Below are 19027 nucleotides of genomic sequence, written 5' to 3' on the forward strand. Positions count from 1 at the left end.
TGGTTTAAATGCTTCCCGTCTGGCGCCCGCCGCGCCTGTTCCTCGTGGGCGCGTGGACTGGCGCTGCGCTGGCTGACAGCGGCGGGGCAGGGCCAGGCTCCCTTCCTCCCGCGAGCTTCCTTCCCCGCCCCTTCCTTGCTCGAGGGGCGGGCGGCCCGATAGGAAAACCCCCTATGCAGCCGCCGGGCCAGAACTGACGCTCCGCTGCCGGAGTCGCGGCTGCCTTTCGCCATGAGCTGCCTGGATGTGATGTACCAAGTCTATGGTCCTCCCCAGCCGTACTTCGCAGCCGCCTATAGCCCTTACCACCAGGTAGGTCGCCGGGGGCGGAGGGAGGCGGGGAAGCCCCAGGCACCGTCAAGGAGGTGCCGCTGGCCTGGCATATACCCTGGCATGGCTCAGTTGGTAGACCATGAGACTCTTAATGTCAGGCTCGTGAATTCGAGCCCCACGTTGGCCCAAAGAGTCCTGCATTGCAGGGGGTGGACTAGATGATCCTCGGGGTTCCCTCCAGTTCTATGATTCTAGGATTCTATCTCGAGCTTGGCACAATAATTCGCCGGGGGTGACTTATGAGCGCAGCCGGAGGAATCTGGGGGGGGGGGGGCGGAGAGGTTAAGGGAATCCTGGGGCTCAACTTCTTGTATCGCTCTATTTCCCGCCCCACTCGTATTCCCTGGATGAATAATAGAATTGTAGAGTTGAGAGTCTCAATGGAGCGCCAGGGTCATCTAGTCCAACCCCTTGCAGTGCAGGAATCTCAGCTTAGGTCATACATGACTGGTGGCCATCCAACCTCTGCTTAAAGCCTTTCCAGTGAAGGAGAATCCACCACCTCTCGTGGCAGCCCGTTCCACTGTCGAACAGCTCTTACCGTCAGAAAATTCTTGGGCTGAAATGCAAATGGACCGCGGTCCCGCGATTTCTGGGGGAATTGAATTAGCAAATGGTTCCGTTTTAGTCAGGCTTGTGGTGATTTTATTTTGGGTTTCTTTGCAAACGTGTTCATGTTCGGAATACGAAGTGCTCTCGGGATGGCGGGTGGGGATGTTTCGCGGCGAGCTCAGCCTGCGCGCCAGTTGGACTTAAAAATATATTACCCATGGACACCAATGGTATTTAAACTTGTTTTCAGGAATGGGAGAACGACTGTAATGGTTAGAAGTGTTAATGAGATTGTAACAGGAGTTGGAACAATAGTTCAGCCACTAATTCCAGGGGTGGCTTTCGGAATGCCATTTTTACCTCGTTCTTCGCAGCCGTATGTGCAGTAACGCTGGCCTTCCTTGCGAGGATGTCGTAAGCTAACAACGTGCATTGCTTCGGACTCGGAATACGTTGTATAAATGCAAACTATCCCAAATGATTATTTTATTTTTAGAAACCTGTGAGAATCGCTTCCTGCAATTTCGTTCTCTCGGGCCATTGCAATTTTCGGTGAGCTTTTATCTTTTTTTCGGTTAATTTCCTAAGCTAAGTAGGCGGGACGCGTTCTGCAGCTTTTTGTAAGAAAGTTCAGAACTCTGGACTCGGAAGTAGCAAAATGTTTCAGCCCTGTTCGTTTGCATGCAAAAGGCGCGGCGATAAATCCGAGACCGCCACCTTCACTTGCCCCTCGGTTCCTTGTTGCAAATAAGAGAAGCAATTCGTTTTCATTTCCGTCGCTAGACCAACCTTCCTTGAATCAAGGAGATCTGAATTGTATTGCGAGCCTCTTTAACGAATGTGAGTGGATTGTTGTTGTTGTTTTGGGGTTTTTTGTTTGTTTGTTTTGCTAGAAATAAATTCTGGTTCTTGAAGAGTTCAGATAAAAATAAGATATCATTAAGTGAAAAAAAACTGACAAAATGCGGAAATATTGCCTTCCATTTAAAGCCCGTCTTGCACAGCAAAAGAAATTCAAAATTGTTTCATTGTGTCGGGCGGAATAGAAATTCAGTTTGCAAGGAAAACTGAAACTCAGCATTAAAGGAAGAGATAGCAGGCGACATTCAGTCCGACACTCTTTCTCTATTTCATATTTCTGTGTTTCTGTAAATACATCTTTCTGTTTTTCCTAAACGGAACAAGCCCAACAATCCTAGGCGTTTGCTTCCAAATGAATGTGGTTGATAACGAAAAGTTAGGCTTTGCAGGACTCAGCCGGCGGCTAAGTCAATTTAGTTCATTTTGAAATCCTTAGGAACGTCTGCCCCGTCGATTCAGGTTCCTCCATAAAACGAATGAATGTCAGATAATAGTTCCACGAGTTGCTTCCTTCCTTCCGCGATAACGTCTCAAGAGTAGCCCTCGCTATTTTTTCCTCTTCCCACCAATGTATGGAGAATAATGCTTGTAATTCGTAATTTGTCAGGCTCCTTCTCAGATAGTTCTGCAAGGCCGGTCAGAATAGGGTCCCTTGAGAAAGGACCCAGTTCCCTATGCCGACTCCGTGCTGTGGCGGCACCTGGATTCTGAAGCACCTTGATGAGTTTTAGTAGGATTTGGAGATCGCGGTACCTAATTTTCTTTCCCCGAGACACTATTAAACATGGGACATTTCTGATGACCCGTCTGGGGACACGGACCGGAGTGGCTTGTCCAAGCCAATGCGCCTGATGCTTTGCCACAGTAACGAAGCAAAGAGAAGGAAAGCTTCCTGCCCCGAGGACCTTACAATTGTGCATTCCACGCGAGGAGGTGCAGCTCGAGGAAATGGGAAGGTCACTCAGCAGGGGAAGAATACGAGTCCCGTTTGGTTTGTCAGTCTTTCGGCTGAGTGAGGAGCGGGAGATGCCGCTCTCAGGGCCCTCCGTGGTGGTGAAAATGGAGCGAATGAAAAATAATTTGCTGGGCTTTCTGGGTGCCGGTCCCTCCCTCCAATATCTGCTGCTTGGAGTGGGAGGCCGGTCAGCGCAAGGACTGAGGCAGGCGTAGGTCAGAATACGCTCCCAAATCGCTCCATCATAAGGAGAATCCTGCTGGATCCGGCCCACCGCCCTATGTCGCACCGTGCCCAAGCAGATCCTCTGGGAAGGCCCCAAGCAGGCCAGGAGGGCAGGAGTCCTTCCCTCCTCCTGCTGTCCCCGTCCCCCCACCAAGACTCGTATTATTCGCAGGCACAACAGACCCCTGGCCGTGCAAGTAGCCCTTGTGGCCAGTAGCCACTCACTGACTGCTCCGCGAATGCGTCTATCGCCCTTTTAAAGCCGCTCTGCTCCTGAGATGGCCACGTCGTAGCATAATTAAATCGCAGAAATCTAGAGAGCGGCGAGCCTGGCTGCTTCGCCTCCCGCCCCCTCCAACGTCTTCTTACTCTCCCTCCAGGACTTTTGCGCTGTGTCCGAATCCAATTATTCATTTTGCATTTTGATAGCCCTTGACGGAGGCGGCAGCAACAGCAGCAGCAGCTGCAGACACGCTAACCGCGGCAAAGCAAACATGGAGAACATTTAGCAGGCCTTCTAGATCTCTCTCAAAGAACCCAGTGAAAAATAATCTGGTCCCGTCGGAAATGCCTCTCTCTCTCTCTCTCTCTCTCTCTCTCTCTCTCTCTCTCTCTCTCTCTCCCCGTGCCAAGCGGGCGCTGTTCTTCCCAAACCGAGTTCGAGTCCTGCCAGTTGCGTGGCTTTCCCGCCGCCTCTTGATCCTACTAGAAGTAAACTCAGAAAATAGTCTTATCAGCTTTTAGTTTTCCTTCTTTTGGTTTTGAAAGGGTTGGTGCTCCAGGGACCCTTCACTGAGAGTAATTTCATGCGAATAACCAGGTTCAGGGCGATCTCTGGCCTGCCATTCCGGTCTCTTAGAATCAACAGGGCTTTTTGCTGTTGGCATAATTAAGAAACCAAAGTACACGAACATCTTCTGGATTTCGATCCGCATTGTGTCCCATTCGGACATTGTTAAAGCGCAGCGCTTTCATGCGCGAGGTACAGATAGGTAGCCGTGTTGGTCTGCCATAGTCAAAACAAAACAAAATTCCTTCCAGTAGCACCTTAAAGACCAACTAAGTCAGTTCTTGGTATGAGCTTTCGTGTGCATGCACACTTCTTCAGATGCGCGAGGTAGTTTGTGGTTACGATTCCTCCTGGTGTTTTCCCTTCAATTTGGACAATTGGTGTCACCTCTTATCTTTACAAAGAAATGGAATTCTCCGCCTGCTCCAGCTGTCTCGGGCTAGCTTGGAAGCGGGATGCCGCGGCCGTCTTCTCTCCTGCCTGCGGACGTCGGCCGTTGCCTGGTTCATTTCCACCCCGGTCTTGCTTTTGTTTTCCCGCTCTTCTTGCAAAATACGGGTCGGAGCGAGCAGGAGCCTTCCCTTCTGTCCGGCCTGCGCTGCCGCTTTCCGAGGGCCCTTCTCAGCGGCGCGTCGGCCTCCACTAGCCAGGCACGTCGCCAAATTTTCCGCCGGCGCTGAGTGCTGCGAGCGAAGCGCGCTAGCCAAACAGAGAAACCCGGAGCGCGTTGCTTCTTGCTCCTCTCCGCTGGCCGCAGCCCTCCAAGGCCAGGGAACTGGGTCAGTTTGCTTCGATTCAAAGAGTAGGAAGAGAGAGCTTTTTTCCCTCCAGAGAAAAAGACGGGGCAGCTTGCTGCGATCCAGCAGCTCCTTCAGCCAGAACCGTTGGAGCAAAGCCCTTCCAAGTTCTCTTGCCTGAAAAGTTTGTGGATCGGGAGATTGTAAAACCTGACTGAGGCGCAAACCACAGTGTCCCAAATCTCCCCACTGGTGAAAGGCAAAGCTTGCCTTCGCAGGAATCCGTGCATTTTGAGTGTTGTGTTCACATGTCCCTTCTACCCAGCCCTTCTTCACCAGACCTCCACCTGAGCCTATAAAAGAGCCAGAGTAGGTCAGACGCCGGCAGACAGACAGTTCAGACGTATAGAGTGTTGGTCTCCCCTCCCATCCCCAGCTTTTTTTATTTTTTTAAATAGCCCAGCAGCCCTTTGGCAAAGCAGTCGCAATGCGAGTTTTTGTAGCCAAAGAAACTTTCAGTCTGGGATAACAATAAATCATACCACCAGTCATTGATCAGAGTGCTTAATTGTATTTGTTTGTTTGTTATGGCGTGCATGGTTCTCTCTTTCTCAATACAGTAGTACCTCGGGTTACATATGCTTCAGGTTACATACGCTTCAGGTTACAGAATCCGCTAACCCAGAAATATTACCCCGGGTTAAGAACTTTGCTTCAGGATGAGAACAGAAATTGTGCTCCGGCAGCGCAGTGGCAGTGGGAGGCCCCATTAGCTAAAGTGGTGCTTCAGTTTAAGAACAATTTCAGGTTAAGAATGGACCTCCGGAACGAATTAAGTACTTAACCTGAGGTACCACTGTATTCTTCTCCCAACAACCCTGTGAGGTAGATTAGCATCTAAGAGACTGTGACTGGCTCAGGGAGCTTCATGGCTGAGTGGAGATTTGAGCCCTGGTCTCTCAAGTCCTAGTCCAACCCTCTAAGCACTACACCACACTGGCTCTGAATTTCATTACACACATTTTTTAAAGTTATGTATGTCTATCAGTCCACCAGCCCAATGTATGCATGCTTTCCTCCTCTAGACCTCATTCCCTTCTGATGCACAGAGAGGGGCTCCTACATGGGTAGGTTTGTAGAAAAGACTGGGGATTGTTGCATTTCATTTATTTATACACAAAAACTGGGGTTGAGAGGCAGAACTTTCCTGCTGCCTCATTGCCCTCGAAATGCAACTGTTTGGCAGGGGAGCCATTGGCACATATCTGATGGGCAGGCCTGTGTGCACGGACCTTGATTGCCTTCTGCTCTCTTCCACAGAAACTAGCCTTTTACTCGAAGATGCAGGAAGCCGCGGAGAGCGCCAGCACAAGCGGCAGCAGTGCCAGCAGCTCCTTCTCCAGCCACACTGCCCCTGCCAGCATCAAAGAGGAAGAGTGCAGCCCGGAGAAAGAGCGCCCCCCGGAGGCCGAAGTCCTCAATTCCAGATGCGTCTTGTTCACCTATTTCCAAGGGGACATCAGTGCTGTGGTGGACGAGCACTTCAGCCGAGCCCTCAGCCAGCCCAGCAGCTACTCGCCCAGCAGCTCCAGCATGAAGGCTGCCATGAGGAGCTCCAGCTCTTGGAGGGGTGAGCTGATAAGCCTCTTGGCCCTGCAGGACCCTCGCTGCCTGGTCTGTCTGCGCACGCACTAGGAAACTCTTTGAATCTGGCTTAACTACTGGTGCCTTCCCAGCAGGGAACTGTAGTTCCGGGCAAAGGGCTAGGGAGAATTAGCACACGATGTTGTGCCACTATAGCCTTAAGGTGTGGTAGCTGTTGTTGAAAGCCAGGCAGCTCAGGGAGCAGCAGTGACCTGGATACAGACTTTGAATGGGATCCAATGCTTTGAAGCAAGGGGCATTTGGTACAACCTAGGTGTGCTGCTCACCTGTGAATAGATATGTTCGGCATAACCCACAGAGTTCTATGTCTGCAGTGGGGAAAGTGTGGAGTGGCTGGGGCAGAATTATATCGCATGTGTGCAAACATAATGGCTGACACATTTTCTCCAGGGATATCTGTTTATAATCACCTATAAAAGATCTTATCCTCTTTGAAATTAGGAAGGGAGCCAAGGCAATAAAGATTGTGTACACAGTACCAGCTTAAAACACAGCTAGGTCCTTCTTTTTCCCAATCTGGATCAAAGCTGGGGTTTTTTGAGGGGGCAAGAGATGCATCAAAACAATGTACTTCATAAGCAATGGCAGGATATATATGGCTAACATCGTGGGTATACCACTTTCCAAACTAGGAGCGGGAACACACTGGATGCATAGTAAACAGAAGTGTGTACACAGCCTAAGACTATATTGTTGATTTGGCCTTATGTGACTTAGTCCCAGGATAAGGGTACATAGGATCACAGCTTTAATGGTCTGTAGTAGCTACTCCGATAAATGAATCCAGGAATAGTCACATTCACCAATGCTGTAATCCTTTAGGCTCACTTGGGAGTTAGTGACGCATAAGTTGCATTCAACTAAATGGGCCTTATTTATGAATAAATAGCAGCCTGCAAGAATCCACAAACAAACTTTAATTGGAAGCAATGAGGGGCATATATTTCATCTTTTGTGTCTTGCTTCCAAAACGGTGGGGGAAGGAAGCAATGAGCCACAAAAACATATATCAGATTCCCAACACTAGATGCATTGAATGCTCTGAGTAAAGGACGTGGGCCAGGTCAATAGGGTTCTAAGCCCTATTGATCTTAATTGAACAGTTAAGTGTGTGAAACCTATATGAAGCCTCCATATTCAGACACAATATATCACTGAAACTATTTACGAGGGGGGGGGGGGACTCTTTGCCTTCATGCTCTGCTTGTGGCCTTCTGATAGCAAGTATCTGGTCAGCCACTGTGTGAAGAGAGATGCTGAATGAGAAGGCTGTGTTTGATCCTGCAGGGCACTTCTGTAGTTGGTAAAAATACAAAGAGGCAAAACCAGATGCTTCCCTGGCCATGGGGGTCAATGGGAACTGGAGGACCAGGTACCTATAGCTACATCTGCTGGAGTACCTTCATCTATACATCTCTTAAAGGTACAGGAGCCCCATGTTCTGTGCTGTTTGGCAGTGCAACCCTACTCAGAAGGAAGCCCCACTGAGTTCAGTGAGGTTTACTTCCTGGATTACAGCCTAAATCTTTTCCACTGCAAAAGGTGGGTTGTGTATGATGTGTTTTGAATTGTCCTGTAGGTACATGAACTTCTATGCATATGAATAGAAGGGAATTCTATTATAGAATTCTATTCTGTATAGAAGAGAATATAGGAGAGATAGAACTTTTAAAGAAAAAACAGGCTAGGGGTGCATCCACACTGGAATTTGTTTTGGGATGGGTTCTCTCCTTGCATGCAATTTTTTCGGAAGTTGCTGTGTCACCTTTGACATGCCAGTCCATGCTTTATTCAATTTAATCTAGATCTAACCTTTCCATTTGCCTTTAAGTATTTTCTTTATTCTTTTAAAAAAGCGCCGGTTGCCAGCATCCCATTTATCTCAATAACCTTCTTGCAAACTAAACCCTGTCTAGCAGTGCAATGGTAGCTAGTAGAGCACCTGTTTTGCCTGCAGAAGGTCAAATCCCCAGGTAGGGCTGCAAATGTCCCTAGTCTGAATTGAGAGTCTCTGCCAATCACTGTGGACGATTCTGATCTAGCTGGACCAAAAGCTCAATCCAAGGCAGCTGCCTGTGAAAGGTGATGTCTCTCTTACTAAATTCTCCAAGCTGATACATTTCTGCTCACACATATCAGATCAAAAAGTGTGTAGTTTTGAAAACACATGTTTAATCCAGTTTAGAATTTTAACCAGTGGTGTAGCGTGGGGGGTGCAGGGGGGGCCGGCCGCACCAGGCGCAACATCTGGGGGTTAGGGTTAGGGGGCGCAAATCCACGGGTTAGGGGGCGCAAATTACTTGCCTTGCCCTGGGTGCTGACAACCCACACTATGCCACTGATTTTAACATTACCTCTTTGTACATTTCCAAAGTTTGCATTATTATTATTATTATTATTATTATTATTATTATTATTAAAGTTCCACTTTCTGGAATTTACAGGGCTAAACTTTTCACAGGGACGGGAGAAATGAATTTCCCCCCTTTCCTACCAAACTCCAAAAGTCCCCGACGAGGGCAGCTCAGCTGCCGGAATCTCAGAAAGACAAAACAAATGGCCCAGCAAGGTCTCCCTGGAGCAGCTGCCGGGCCGAGAAGGGCAGAGGGCTGCCCTGCCTTTTGTGGCCCCCAAGAGGCCGTTGTCAAGAAAATCTCGGCAGCCCCTCGGGGAGCGCAACTGGGGGGAGGGAGAAACAAGCTGGGGCGTCTGCGCCCGGGCGAGCGAGACTAGCATGCCGGAGGCTTGGGCCGCCGCTTGAGCTGCAGCAATTAGCAGCGGATTCCGTTCTCTTTCGGCGGCGAAAAGCGGCGCTTGTTAATTCCTGCATATCAAGCAGCTGTTAAATGAACAGGGGCGGGAGGAGGATGGTGATTTTGGGGTTATTGGGGTTTTTTTTAAAACAACTTGAACACGAGAAAACAAGACTTATTGCAGGAGGACACGTGGACACCGAGGGCTGAATACATACAGATCAGTAATATTATTATAACACTAGTTACAGGTAGATAGCAGTGCTGGTCTGCCATAGTCGAAACAAAATATAAAAAAATCCTTCCAGTAGCAGCTGAAGAAGTGTGCATGCACACGAAAGCTCATACCAAACTCAGTTGGTCTCTAAGGTGCTACTGGAAGGAATTTATATAAATTATATATAATATATATTATATATATATATTATAACAATACAGTATATTTATTTATTTATACAGTACCCCGTATTTTCCTCTGACCAGGGACTCAAGACAGTTTACAGATAAAAATAAGAACAGTTCAAAACATGGGGAGGGGACACCAAGCATTAAAAAAAAACACCAATTAAACATTGATATAATTGAGAGAGAGCTTGCAAAACTATCTATTTTCACCCTGGAAGCAGCTCGTCTGAACTCCATGGGGGTTTACTTCCAAGCAGAGAGATGACAGGATCGTAGTACCAACTTTTCCTTTTTAAAAAGGGATCTTGCATGGGACTGGTTAATTTCGGGATTAATATTCTTCACTCTAAAGGGCGATCGGGAGGCGACAGGTCGCAGCAAGACACCGTCCCCTTTAACCAACAGACACCCCGGCCCCGTAATGGCCGCCGACTTGGGGCAGGGGACATAGGGCGGGGGAAACGCAAGGAGGCAAATAGGGAGGAGCGTCTTAATTCAATGGGGAAAGGAAACGAATCCGGCAACGAACGCAGAAGGCGGGGGAGAGGCTGGGGTTTTCCAGATACGCAAATTGCACATTTAAGAACGGGGTTTTCTTTCCAAGGCTCTAAGAAACGAAAAATCCAATCTGCCCGATAAAGGCAAAGGAAAAGCCCCCAAACAACACTTTTGAGAGGAAACTCAATGGGATGCAATACCATTTACTTCTGATTAAAAAGACGTGGGATGCAAAATGTAGCCGCCTCATCGCCCAACCTGTTAGGCTACTTGAAGAGAGCAAATAATTTTTTTGTCCCCCAAATATTACTTAATGCTTTTTAAGTCCTGGTTCCGGGCGTTGTAGAAATAAGGCGACCCTGAAGCAAAAATATAGAAAGTAAGTGATTTTAAATAGTTGTAGGAATGCTTTTGCAGCAGCGGGTGTTCCTGTCTGGAGTCCTCTGGAATTGGGGCACACAGCTTACCGGGGGAGAAATGCCATCGAATTCTGGAGTAAATGCAAGTGTAGAATTGCACGGGCTAACGGCACAATTATGTGTACATTCACTCTGAAGGAATTGTTCAGCAATGAAAGGTACCCCCATTATATGTGCGCTTAGGACAGGCCCCTTAAATTCAAGTACTTAACAAACCGGAGTCACAGACTGGGGGTCTCATTCCCTCTCCATTCGATTCCAAGGTGTTTTGTTTAATATGGATAATGCCCCCCCCCTCGCCTTTTTCCACCTTTTTGGTTTTTTTGGCTAGGCCGGATGATGCCAAGCAACGACTTCTGGGAGAGAGAAAAAGTTGGGTTTTAGAACACGCATTCACTCTCGATTCATGGATCTTACTGGGTTTTTAATCATTTTTATAAGCGGACAGGGTAATGAACAGTAATAACTAATTGCTATCTTAGTTATTACTAATTAGTGTGATAACTAATTGCTTTCTTTTTAGAAAGAGGCAAATCTTTAAAATTGGCAATTAATTCTCAACTACCATCACCTTTTTTCTTTTTCTTTTCTTTTTAAAAAAAATCTGCCTGTATTCTGAAATACTGCACCGCAGTATATGGCATTTTCTAGTGAAGAAAGAGATGGCTGGGGTATTTCTGGATACGCTGGGTGATGCTCTCCAAAAATCAGTACGGAGTATGACACCATGGGCGTAGCCTAGGGGGGCAGCTACCCCCCAATCAATATAAACCTGAAGTTCTGCCCCCCCCCTAACAAAAGCCTGCCCCCCTGATAAAAATCCTGGCTACGTCCATGTATGACACACTTGGATATCAAAGCACAGTCACAGCAGCCAGAAAACAAGCTGCTGAGAAGGAGAAATCTCGAAATTCAGCAATATTTGTCTAAACGCGGACATCACCATTCCAGAGACGTTTACGCAGAAGTCCCAAAGTCAGGCCGCAGCCCCATACCTGAGTAGCCATTCTTTGCAGGCATCACTCTCTCGAAGTAAACATGCTTCCACTGGGGTCCAACTTCCGTTTCCCCGGCTAGTTAGAATCATAAAGGAGCTGTAGAGTTGGAAGAGTCCACAAGGGTCATCTAGTCCACCCCCTGCAATGTATGAATCTTTTGCCCAACATGGGGCTCGAACTCACGACCCCGAGAGTCTCATGCTCCCACCCCACTTTGTTCGAGCAAGCCCCGGGGTTTTCCAGATCGGAAGTGCAAATTCGTTTCTTTAGTGCGCTTCTGCATCGCCCTTCAGCAATGCGCAAAAACTGGGGCAGAAATCACCCTTGGAAAACTTGCAAAATCTCGAACCTTAGCCTTGTGGGGAGCAGCGGTGCGGTCCAGGGCAAGACTTCGGCGCAGAGATCCAGCAAGGGGTCGCGGTCAGCGGAATGAGTAGGCGGGTCCGCGGACGCAGCAGGTCTGCTTTCCCCACTTGGAGGGAAGTAAGCTTAGCGAAGTGATAGACAGGTTACCCTCTGGAAGAGTTCCACCACCATTAAGTCCAGCTTGGGTCCCATGCTGTTGCTGGACTACAACTCCCATCATCCCTAGTTAGAAGGACCGGTGGCCAAGGGATGATGGGAGTTGTAGTCCAACACCACCTGGGAACCCAATCCCAGGGGCAATTTAATCCTTTCCGCTCGGCCCCGATCCCCACTCAAATGCCTCCTGGCGACTAGAAGGGCTGACAGAGAGAAAGGAGTCCATGGCAGACTCTGTGACTCTAAAGGGCGCTTCCGTGGGACTGCAGCAGCGCTCCAAAAATAGGGGCTTACAGGACGCAGGGTGTCACCTCGGCCCCAGACACTCATAATTCTGCTTGAAGCCAGCAGCTAAGAGACACGATCCGATGTACATTTGTTCTTAAAGAAGTTCCGCGACTTTCCCGCGTACTCGAATATTTTGCAGGGTATCCCTGGTAGGAAAGCACTTGCTCTGATCAGCGATTGCTTTGGACGCGATTTGAACGCCCGAGGAGACACTAAGGGTTGTTTTAGATACACACAGGATGCCGTTGTCTCGAGCTGCAGCCTGATCTTAGCCATGCTTCTTCAGAAACATTTCCACGGGGCTTGCTGCCGAGGAAGCGCGCGCAGGATCGCAGGCGCAAAGCATCTTCCCGCCCTGTTTAAAAATAAAATAAGTGAGAACCATGTCTATAATGAAGCATAGTTAAGTTGCAAGGGCATTATATGAGAGAGATCTGCAAGCTCCCTCATGACCTTACTGTCAATGCATATCTTCCATTTTGAGACTTGGTCATGAGAAATCTAACCCCCCGCCCCCTTACTCATGAAGCTCGCAAGGTGTCCTTGGTTAAAGCAAATGATTATCCTGCAACCTGATGGGATCCTTGTGGTGGCTGCAGGAGATGCGCCCCCCCCCCCCAATGGTATACTTAACACATTAAAAAAAAGTTTGTGTGGAGTGTAATTTAGATTTTATCACTATGGGATTCTGTGAGAATAATCCCAAAAATAATCTCTTGAGATCAGATGTTGTTAGGGTTCTGTTATCTGCCTGAAGGTTCATTGACAGCTGAGATTGTCTGTTGCTCCGTGGGAATCAAATTGCTTATGAGCTCTTAAGAATCATGGGTTGCTCACAGTGTGGATCGCTTCTGGAATCAAGGGTTCAGGGTTCATCTGGCTCATTCAGTGCACTCTCTCTTTAAAAAGATTCACCAGGGTGGAGTTAAGTTTCTGGAGGACTAGAGACATTTTTATTTTATTTTTTGAAAGATGCCAATAATACTTTTTAGTTAGGAAAGTGCAGAATATATTTCCTTTTGACACAAGACACCAAACAACTCATCTGTGCTCATGTCATATTATTCAACCAATCTTCTTAATGCTGGACAAAATACAAAAGTAAATTCATGTTACATTTCAGCCAATTTCAATAAAGGTATACGGTATACATGGATGTAAAGGATGGAGTTAAGTGACAATGAAACATAAAAAGCAAGCTAGGATCATTCCATTTCAGTTCTGAATAAATTGCCACAGAAAATGGGATGTATCCATCCTCAGTCCTCATCGGTGTAGACCCACTGAGATCAATGGACATGATGACTAACTTAAATCAGTAGATTGTCAGCTTTGGTCATGCATTTCACTGCAATTTAATGCCAAACTTTACTCTCCCCATCCCTTTACTCCTATGTGTATCTGCCAAATAGAACTGCATTTAATGTACCTGACAACATGGACTAAGATCCACACAAACTTTTGCCATAGTAAATTGGTTAGTTTTTAATGTGCTTCTAGGGTCTTGGTTGGATTTTAATGCTTATTTTGTATTTTGACAGAGGCTTTACATGATGCAAGGGTAAAAATGAACGTTAGGGTTCCAGCTAAACTTAAGACTTTCAATCGCATAGCAGCAAATTCAGGCTGTGCAATTAAAGCTGATTCTGAGCTTTTGTGAAACAAACCCACTTCCCCGCAATATCCGACTTTTTACAATAAGGAAATGGGCAGGGGAATGCACTCTGTGGGATAACAGTGGCTTGATGCAACATCATCCAATCTTACCACAGAAATGTCTAGGCAAATGCTCATCAAGCAGCTGATGTGGCCTAATCTCTCCACAAACAAATCAGGTTGAATGCTGGTTAATCAGGTCATCTGGAAGCTCATCCAGACTTCCTTTTGTGCCACGTTTCTAGACACAGGTCCATGCTTTAAAGCTTCTTGTCCTAGTGCTTCCCTCCCCAGCACTTTCCCCACAAAAACATGTTCTTTACCACTGAATTGGACCAAACAGCAATCCACAGAAAACCTGAATTGCTGTTTGTCCTAATTAAGCATTAAAGAGCAGGTTTCCTCGAGGTAAGCAGTGGAAGGAGGGAGCGCTTGAACACAGAGCTTTAAAATCAGGACCTGTTCCTAGAAAGTGTGGAGCAAAAGGATGAGCCCTTAGTCATGGTTACAGCTGACCAATTGAAATTGCCTATTTAAAGCATCACTGGTAAAAATGGCATTGGCCTTTATAATTCAAGGGACTCTTTTTTTGTAGAGCACCCTTCTATTCTTGATGTGAATCAGAAAAAGAGGTTGATGGCCAGGGTGAAAGTCCAGGAGAGGGGCTAATCTGAAGACCCTTTTGGCGAAACAATTTGCCTTGGAAACAGGTTACAGGAAGGATGCTTATCTAGAAAGCACATGCATTATCAGTAGGAGTCCCTGTGGTTAACGGAATGGATGGACATCACACCTTTCTGATGTGCTTCTCCACCTTCCTTTGTTCAGATGGATCATTCCCCATGAGCCAACGCAGCTTCCCGCCTTCCTTCTGGAACAGCACGTACCAGCCCTCTTCAGTGCCTGCGTCCCTGGGCAGCCCACTGTCAACCAGTGCCCACAGTGAACTGCCCTTTGCCACAGCGGACCCTTACTCTCCAGGCTCACTGCACAGTCACCTCCACCAGGGGCCCCCGGAGCCCTGGCACCCTGCCCATCACCACCATCACCACCACCACCACCCTTACATTGGAACACAGAGCTCAGCCTACCCTCGACCCACCGCTGTGCACGAGGTCTATGGCCCTCACTTTGACCCTCGCTATGGCTCCCTGCTGGTGCCCGCCGCTTCCGTGCGCCCCCACCGCCTCACGCCCGCCTCAGTGCCCACGCCCGTCAGCCCTCCGTGCGAGCTGGGCAAGAGTGAGCCTGCCACTTCAGCGTGGACAACGCCAGCACCTTTTGCCAGTCCTGCAGGGGAAATGGCACAGAGTTTAGGCCTCAATGTGGACACAGGTAAGGCCTGGCAGGTGTAGCTTTCTGTTTCTGTCCATCCACCCTTTTCTCACATCCTGAATAGTGTGTGTGTGTGTGTGTGTGTTCATCAGTAAGGTCCCCTTGCTCTACCCCAAATAAATGCAAATAACAAAATGAACAGTAATAGAATACAATTCCTGCCCTCAGCCCTTCTCAGAGGTCCAGAGAGGCAGGGGCCACTTCCAGCTTTTGAGGTCCTTAGCCATAATAAAAAAATTTAAATGACGACTCATGAAAACAAAGTAAGGCACCAAACAGAAACAGAGTGAGACATAAAACTGAGTTATTTATTTCTAAACTTAACAAGTGTTTTTCTTGCCTTTCTGCAAAAAAATAATAATAAATGCTGTAATTATCAAGAAGAAAAATCTAGCTTTCGTGCAGTGACATTAAGTGTAGCGTATCCATGCAAACACTCTTGCCCCGTAGCTGAATGGTGATAGTTCTGTAGCTGCTTCAACACATCATAGGTGGACTCACTTGAAGCCACTGATACAGGCAAACTGAGAAAAATAGGTAATATGATTGTGACATTAGGAAACACACCGGAGAGCCCAAGTTCAAGTATTCCTTGATGCAACTTATAATTCAGCTCTCGGTGTTCAAAAGTTATCCACGACTATCTTAGGGAGTATGTTCACAAAATGAACATAACCTTTCCTCAAGAAACTTTCAGTTTTTATTAAATTCCTGATAGAAAATGTTTTCTTGTTAGATGAGATGTCTACTATGTGTTTTCCATGAAATACAGATATTACTATTTTTATTTTTAGTTTAGTGGGTGTGCAAACTTAGGTAACATCTCTCTCTCTTTCTCTGTGTTTGTCTCTCTGTTTCTTTCCCTCTCTAAGGAAAGAATTCTGGATTCTACAATTCAAAAGACTAAGGGTGAAACCAATTATCCCTGTAGGGGCCTAGTTGTAAATAAAACTGGTCACATCTCTTGTGAGTCTCTATTGCATTTATTCCCCAAGCAGGGATGACTCCAAGGGGTAGCAACAATGGGTCCAGGTGCTCCCCCTGCAAATGTTCCCCACTTCCCCCTGCTCCCCTAATGTGTATTTTTATGGAGTTGCTCCTGTCCTTGAGCTCTATAGTATAATTTTCTAAATTGTCACCATCCTCTTAATAAGCCTGTAGGGTGAGCTCTTTGTGTTTGTGAGGGCTCATCATGGCAACCCATTGTTAATGCCTAGTTTATAGTCAAGTCACCTCTCTGTTTAGAAAATGTTTGATTCAATTCCAAGTGCCCATTTTTACAGATGTGGAACTAAAGGTGAGGGACAGTGCCAAAACCGGATTTCCACCAGGATTCCCTAAATTCTCTTGTGAAGCTATCCATTTGAACTTGGGTTTTCCTTTTATTTTGAGAGTGCGTTGCTATGCTTTTAGATAGGTTACCTACCCTTTCAAGAAAATGGTGGTGGTTGTCTTTTCCCACCCCTGCCCCATCCTTATATATTTATACTCCTCCCCCTTTTCTGTTTTATTTTATTTCCATTTTCTCTTTCTCTTTCTCTCTCTCTTTTCTCTGTTCTCAGGTTTACAGCCTCAGGATAAAAGCAAGGACCTCTATTGGTTTTAGACCTGCCCTTCCACCTTTTCTTCTTCCCCTCTAGTCAGATCTCTGCCTAAGTAGGACTGGTGGTGACAGAGCTGAATCGAGTCGATTTGTAACAGCTTCTGATCTTGGTTTACAGCTCGCCGTTATTCCTTCTGTGGTGGATCCCTCCTGAGCTGAACTGCTGATTCTAAAGCGTTCCCAACCACCCCACAACTCCATCTTCTTTGTCCCCCTCCATCTTTCAGTATCTCGTGTCACATTACAAGGACAAGAACACGGGCAATTCAGTGGGAGTTAAAAGCTGCTTAGACTTCAACTTTCAACCAACAGGACCTAAGATGATGATGGGGTGATGATGGGGTTGGGCACCCTCATCCATGAACAGTGGCCAGGCCATTCTAAAGAGTCAAGATGAACAAAGAAGGACTTTGAAACTGCTGACTTTAGGAAGCAAAAAGTGTTTGCTGCTGGCACAATCGCATGGACTTTTCTTTTTGACTGACATTTTTTAAAAAACAAAAACACCTCCACAGTCCTTTTTCAAAGCAGCATGAGAAGATATTCAGACGTTGTAAATGGGATTGTTGTCCTTTTCACTGTAGAAACAAAGAAAGGAATTCTAAACTCCTAGGCACGTTTGGGATTTTTTCTCCCTTTTTTTTAAATGGAGAGACCTTTCAGTCTTCAGCATAGTGATGAGTGGCAAGTGACTAGCACAGGCCACCTGCCCTCCCGGCTTACACAAATGCAGCTGTTCAAGAGACAACTGTTCAAATTCTAGAAACTTGACAACTAAGGTGGCACTTCTCCGAGTTTGGCACAACAATTGCATTGGATAATGCATCCATCCATATGTGTATATATAAGGTTTTTATACAAGGAACGTTTTATGATGAAAGAAGAGACCCTTCAAAAAAGAAAAGAAAAGAAAAGGCTACACAAGTAACAACTGGAGAAAATTGGGGTGGGGGAGTAATTGGATAGACAAAGGGCCCCATTTAATATGAATGCTCACTGTATGTATCTTTCTAGTGATCAGTGACTGGGTCTCTCTTCTCTTCTTTTTTGAAGGGACATATATGAGATGTTTATTTGTAGGAAAGTTGAATTAAAGATGTCTCCTTTCACCATCTGATTGTATGAGTTTTGAAAGCAAAACAGACTGGAGAGGTTAATGTTTCACAAGGGTTTTGTTGGTGTGGGTAATGTTAATACAAGAGCCCCGCTGGATCAGATCAAAGGCTTATCTAGTCCAGCATCCTGTTTTTGCATAGTGGGCAGGCATAGAAAATCCAAGAGCAGGGCATGAGGGCAGTAGTGTTCTCCTGCTGTGGTCCAGAAACATTATTCTGCTGTCGTGCAGTTATGCTGTCTCCAATCCTAGATGCTGCCTATAGCTACTATGGTCAGTAGCCAGTGATATCCTTAACCTCCATGTTTTATTTGAAGCCGTCTAAAGTGGAGGTGCTTGACACACCCTTTGGCAGCAAATTCCACAATTTAACTATACAGTGTGTAAAAGAATTGTTTAAAGTGTCTGCTCTGAATTTTCAACTGATCAGTTTCATTGGATGACCCCAGATACCTGGAGAGGAGAAAAGCACCACTCTCTCCACATCACGTGTAGTTTTGCAAAACTCTATCATGTCCTCTCTCACTCATCTTCCCCCCTCAAAGTTCAAATGCCCCAAAGATGGGGAACTGCCTTATACCACTTCAGGCCACTGGTCCATCTCACTCAATATTGTCTGCACACTGACTAGCAGCAGCTCTCCAGGGTTTCAGACAGAAATCTTTCCCAACCTTACTTGGAAAAGGAGTTATGATATTGGCAGTTTTGATTCCTTTTCCAATGATCCTTAGCATGGAATTCAACCTTTTCACAGCTGTCACACACAGGGTCAGCATTTCATTCGGCTGTCTCCCACAACACCAAGATCTCTTTCCTGGTAGGTCATCACCAGCTGAGCCCCCAGCAGTGTGTATGTGAAATTAGGATTCCCCCCCCAATATGCATCACTTAAGCTGCAATCTTATACACACTTACCTGGGACTAGGTCTCACTGTACACAGTGGGACTTAACTTCATGTAAATATGCATAGAATTGCACAGCCAATATATTTTGCTGGAGTGGGTCAAAATATTCACCCCAGGCAAGCAGTTAAACAAATAAATTCTGGGACAGCTCGCTATGGTAGATGACAACGAAAAATTTCCAGCTGTTGTCTGTGCTTCCAAGCCCTAACCATATTTAGAAAGAAATGGGATTGGGCTACAAACTAAACAAATTTACTAAAGAGTAAAAGGTAAAGGGCACGTGGACAGTTAAGTCCAGTCAAAGGTGACTACGGGGTTGCAGCGCTCATCTCATTTTCAGTCCGAGGGAGCTGGTGTTTGTGCACAGACAGCTTTCTGGGTCATGTGGCCAACATGGCTAAACCGCCTCTGG

At 46.7% G+C, this 19027-nt stretch overlaps 1 protein-coding gene across 6 annotated transcripts; it reads left to right on the forward strand.

Annotated features, from left to right (window-relative positions):
* The first annotated feature begins 34 nt into the window (after positions 1–34).
* Positions 35–17707, forward strand: VGLL2 (vestigial like family member 2). 6 transcript variants are annotated; one of them, XR_014562259.1, is made up of 5 exons: positions 35–312; positions 5774–6083; positions 14486–14992; positions 15865–15958; positions 16555–17707. XR_014562259.1 is itself a non-coding variant. In XM_083731471.1 (5 exons), exons 1-4 carry the CDS (start codon positions 232–234, stop codon positions 15897–15899), a joined length of 933 nt encoding a protein of 310 aa, XP_083587597.1. In that variant the 5' UTR covers positions 35–231; the 3' UTR covers positions 15900–15901; positions 16555–17707. The 6 variants fall into 6 exon arrangements, 5 of the variants coding, with proteins under 5 accessions (XP_083587597.1, XP_083587598.1, XP_083587599.1 ...); XM_083731471.1 differs by having other exon boundaries at positions 15865–15901; XM_083731472.1 differs by having other exon boundaries at positions 15865–15901; positions 16714–17707.
* Positions 17708–19027: the final 1320 nt, after the last annotated feature.

Source organism: Podarcis gaigeae (assembly GCF_964106915.1).
Source record: "Podarcis gaigeae genome assembly, chromosome: 3".
Classification (NCBI taxonomy): Eukaryota; Metazoa; Chordata; class Lepidosauria; order Squamata; family Lacertidae; genus Podarcis; species Podarcis gaigeae.

What these genes read in the sequence shown, in the direction of transcription:
- VGLL2 (XM_083731469.1), top strand. Translation starts at nt 232, where the DNA reads ATGAGCTGCCTGGATGTGATGTACCAAGTCTATGGTCCTCCCCAGCCG. An exon ending in GAGCTCCAGCTCTTGGAGGG is followed by an intron (nt 6,084 to 14,485) that starts GTGAGCTGATAA and finishes TCCTTTGTTCAG; the next exon opens with ATGGATCATTCCCCATGAGC. An exon ending in AGGCCTCAATGTGGACACAG is followed by an intron (nt 14,993 to 16,554) that starts GTAAGGCCTGGC and finishes CTCTGTTCTCAG; the next exon opens with GTTTACAGCCTCAGGATAAA.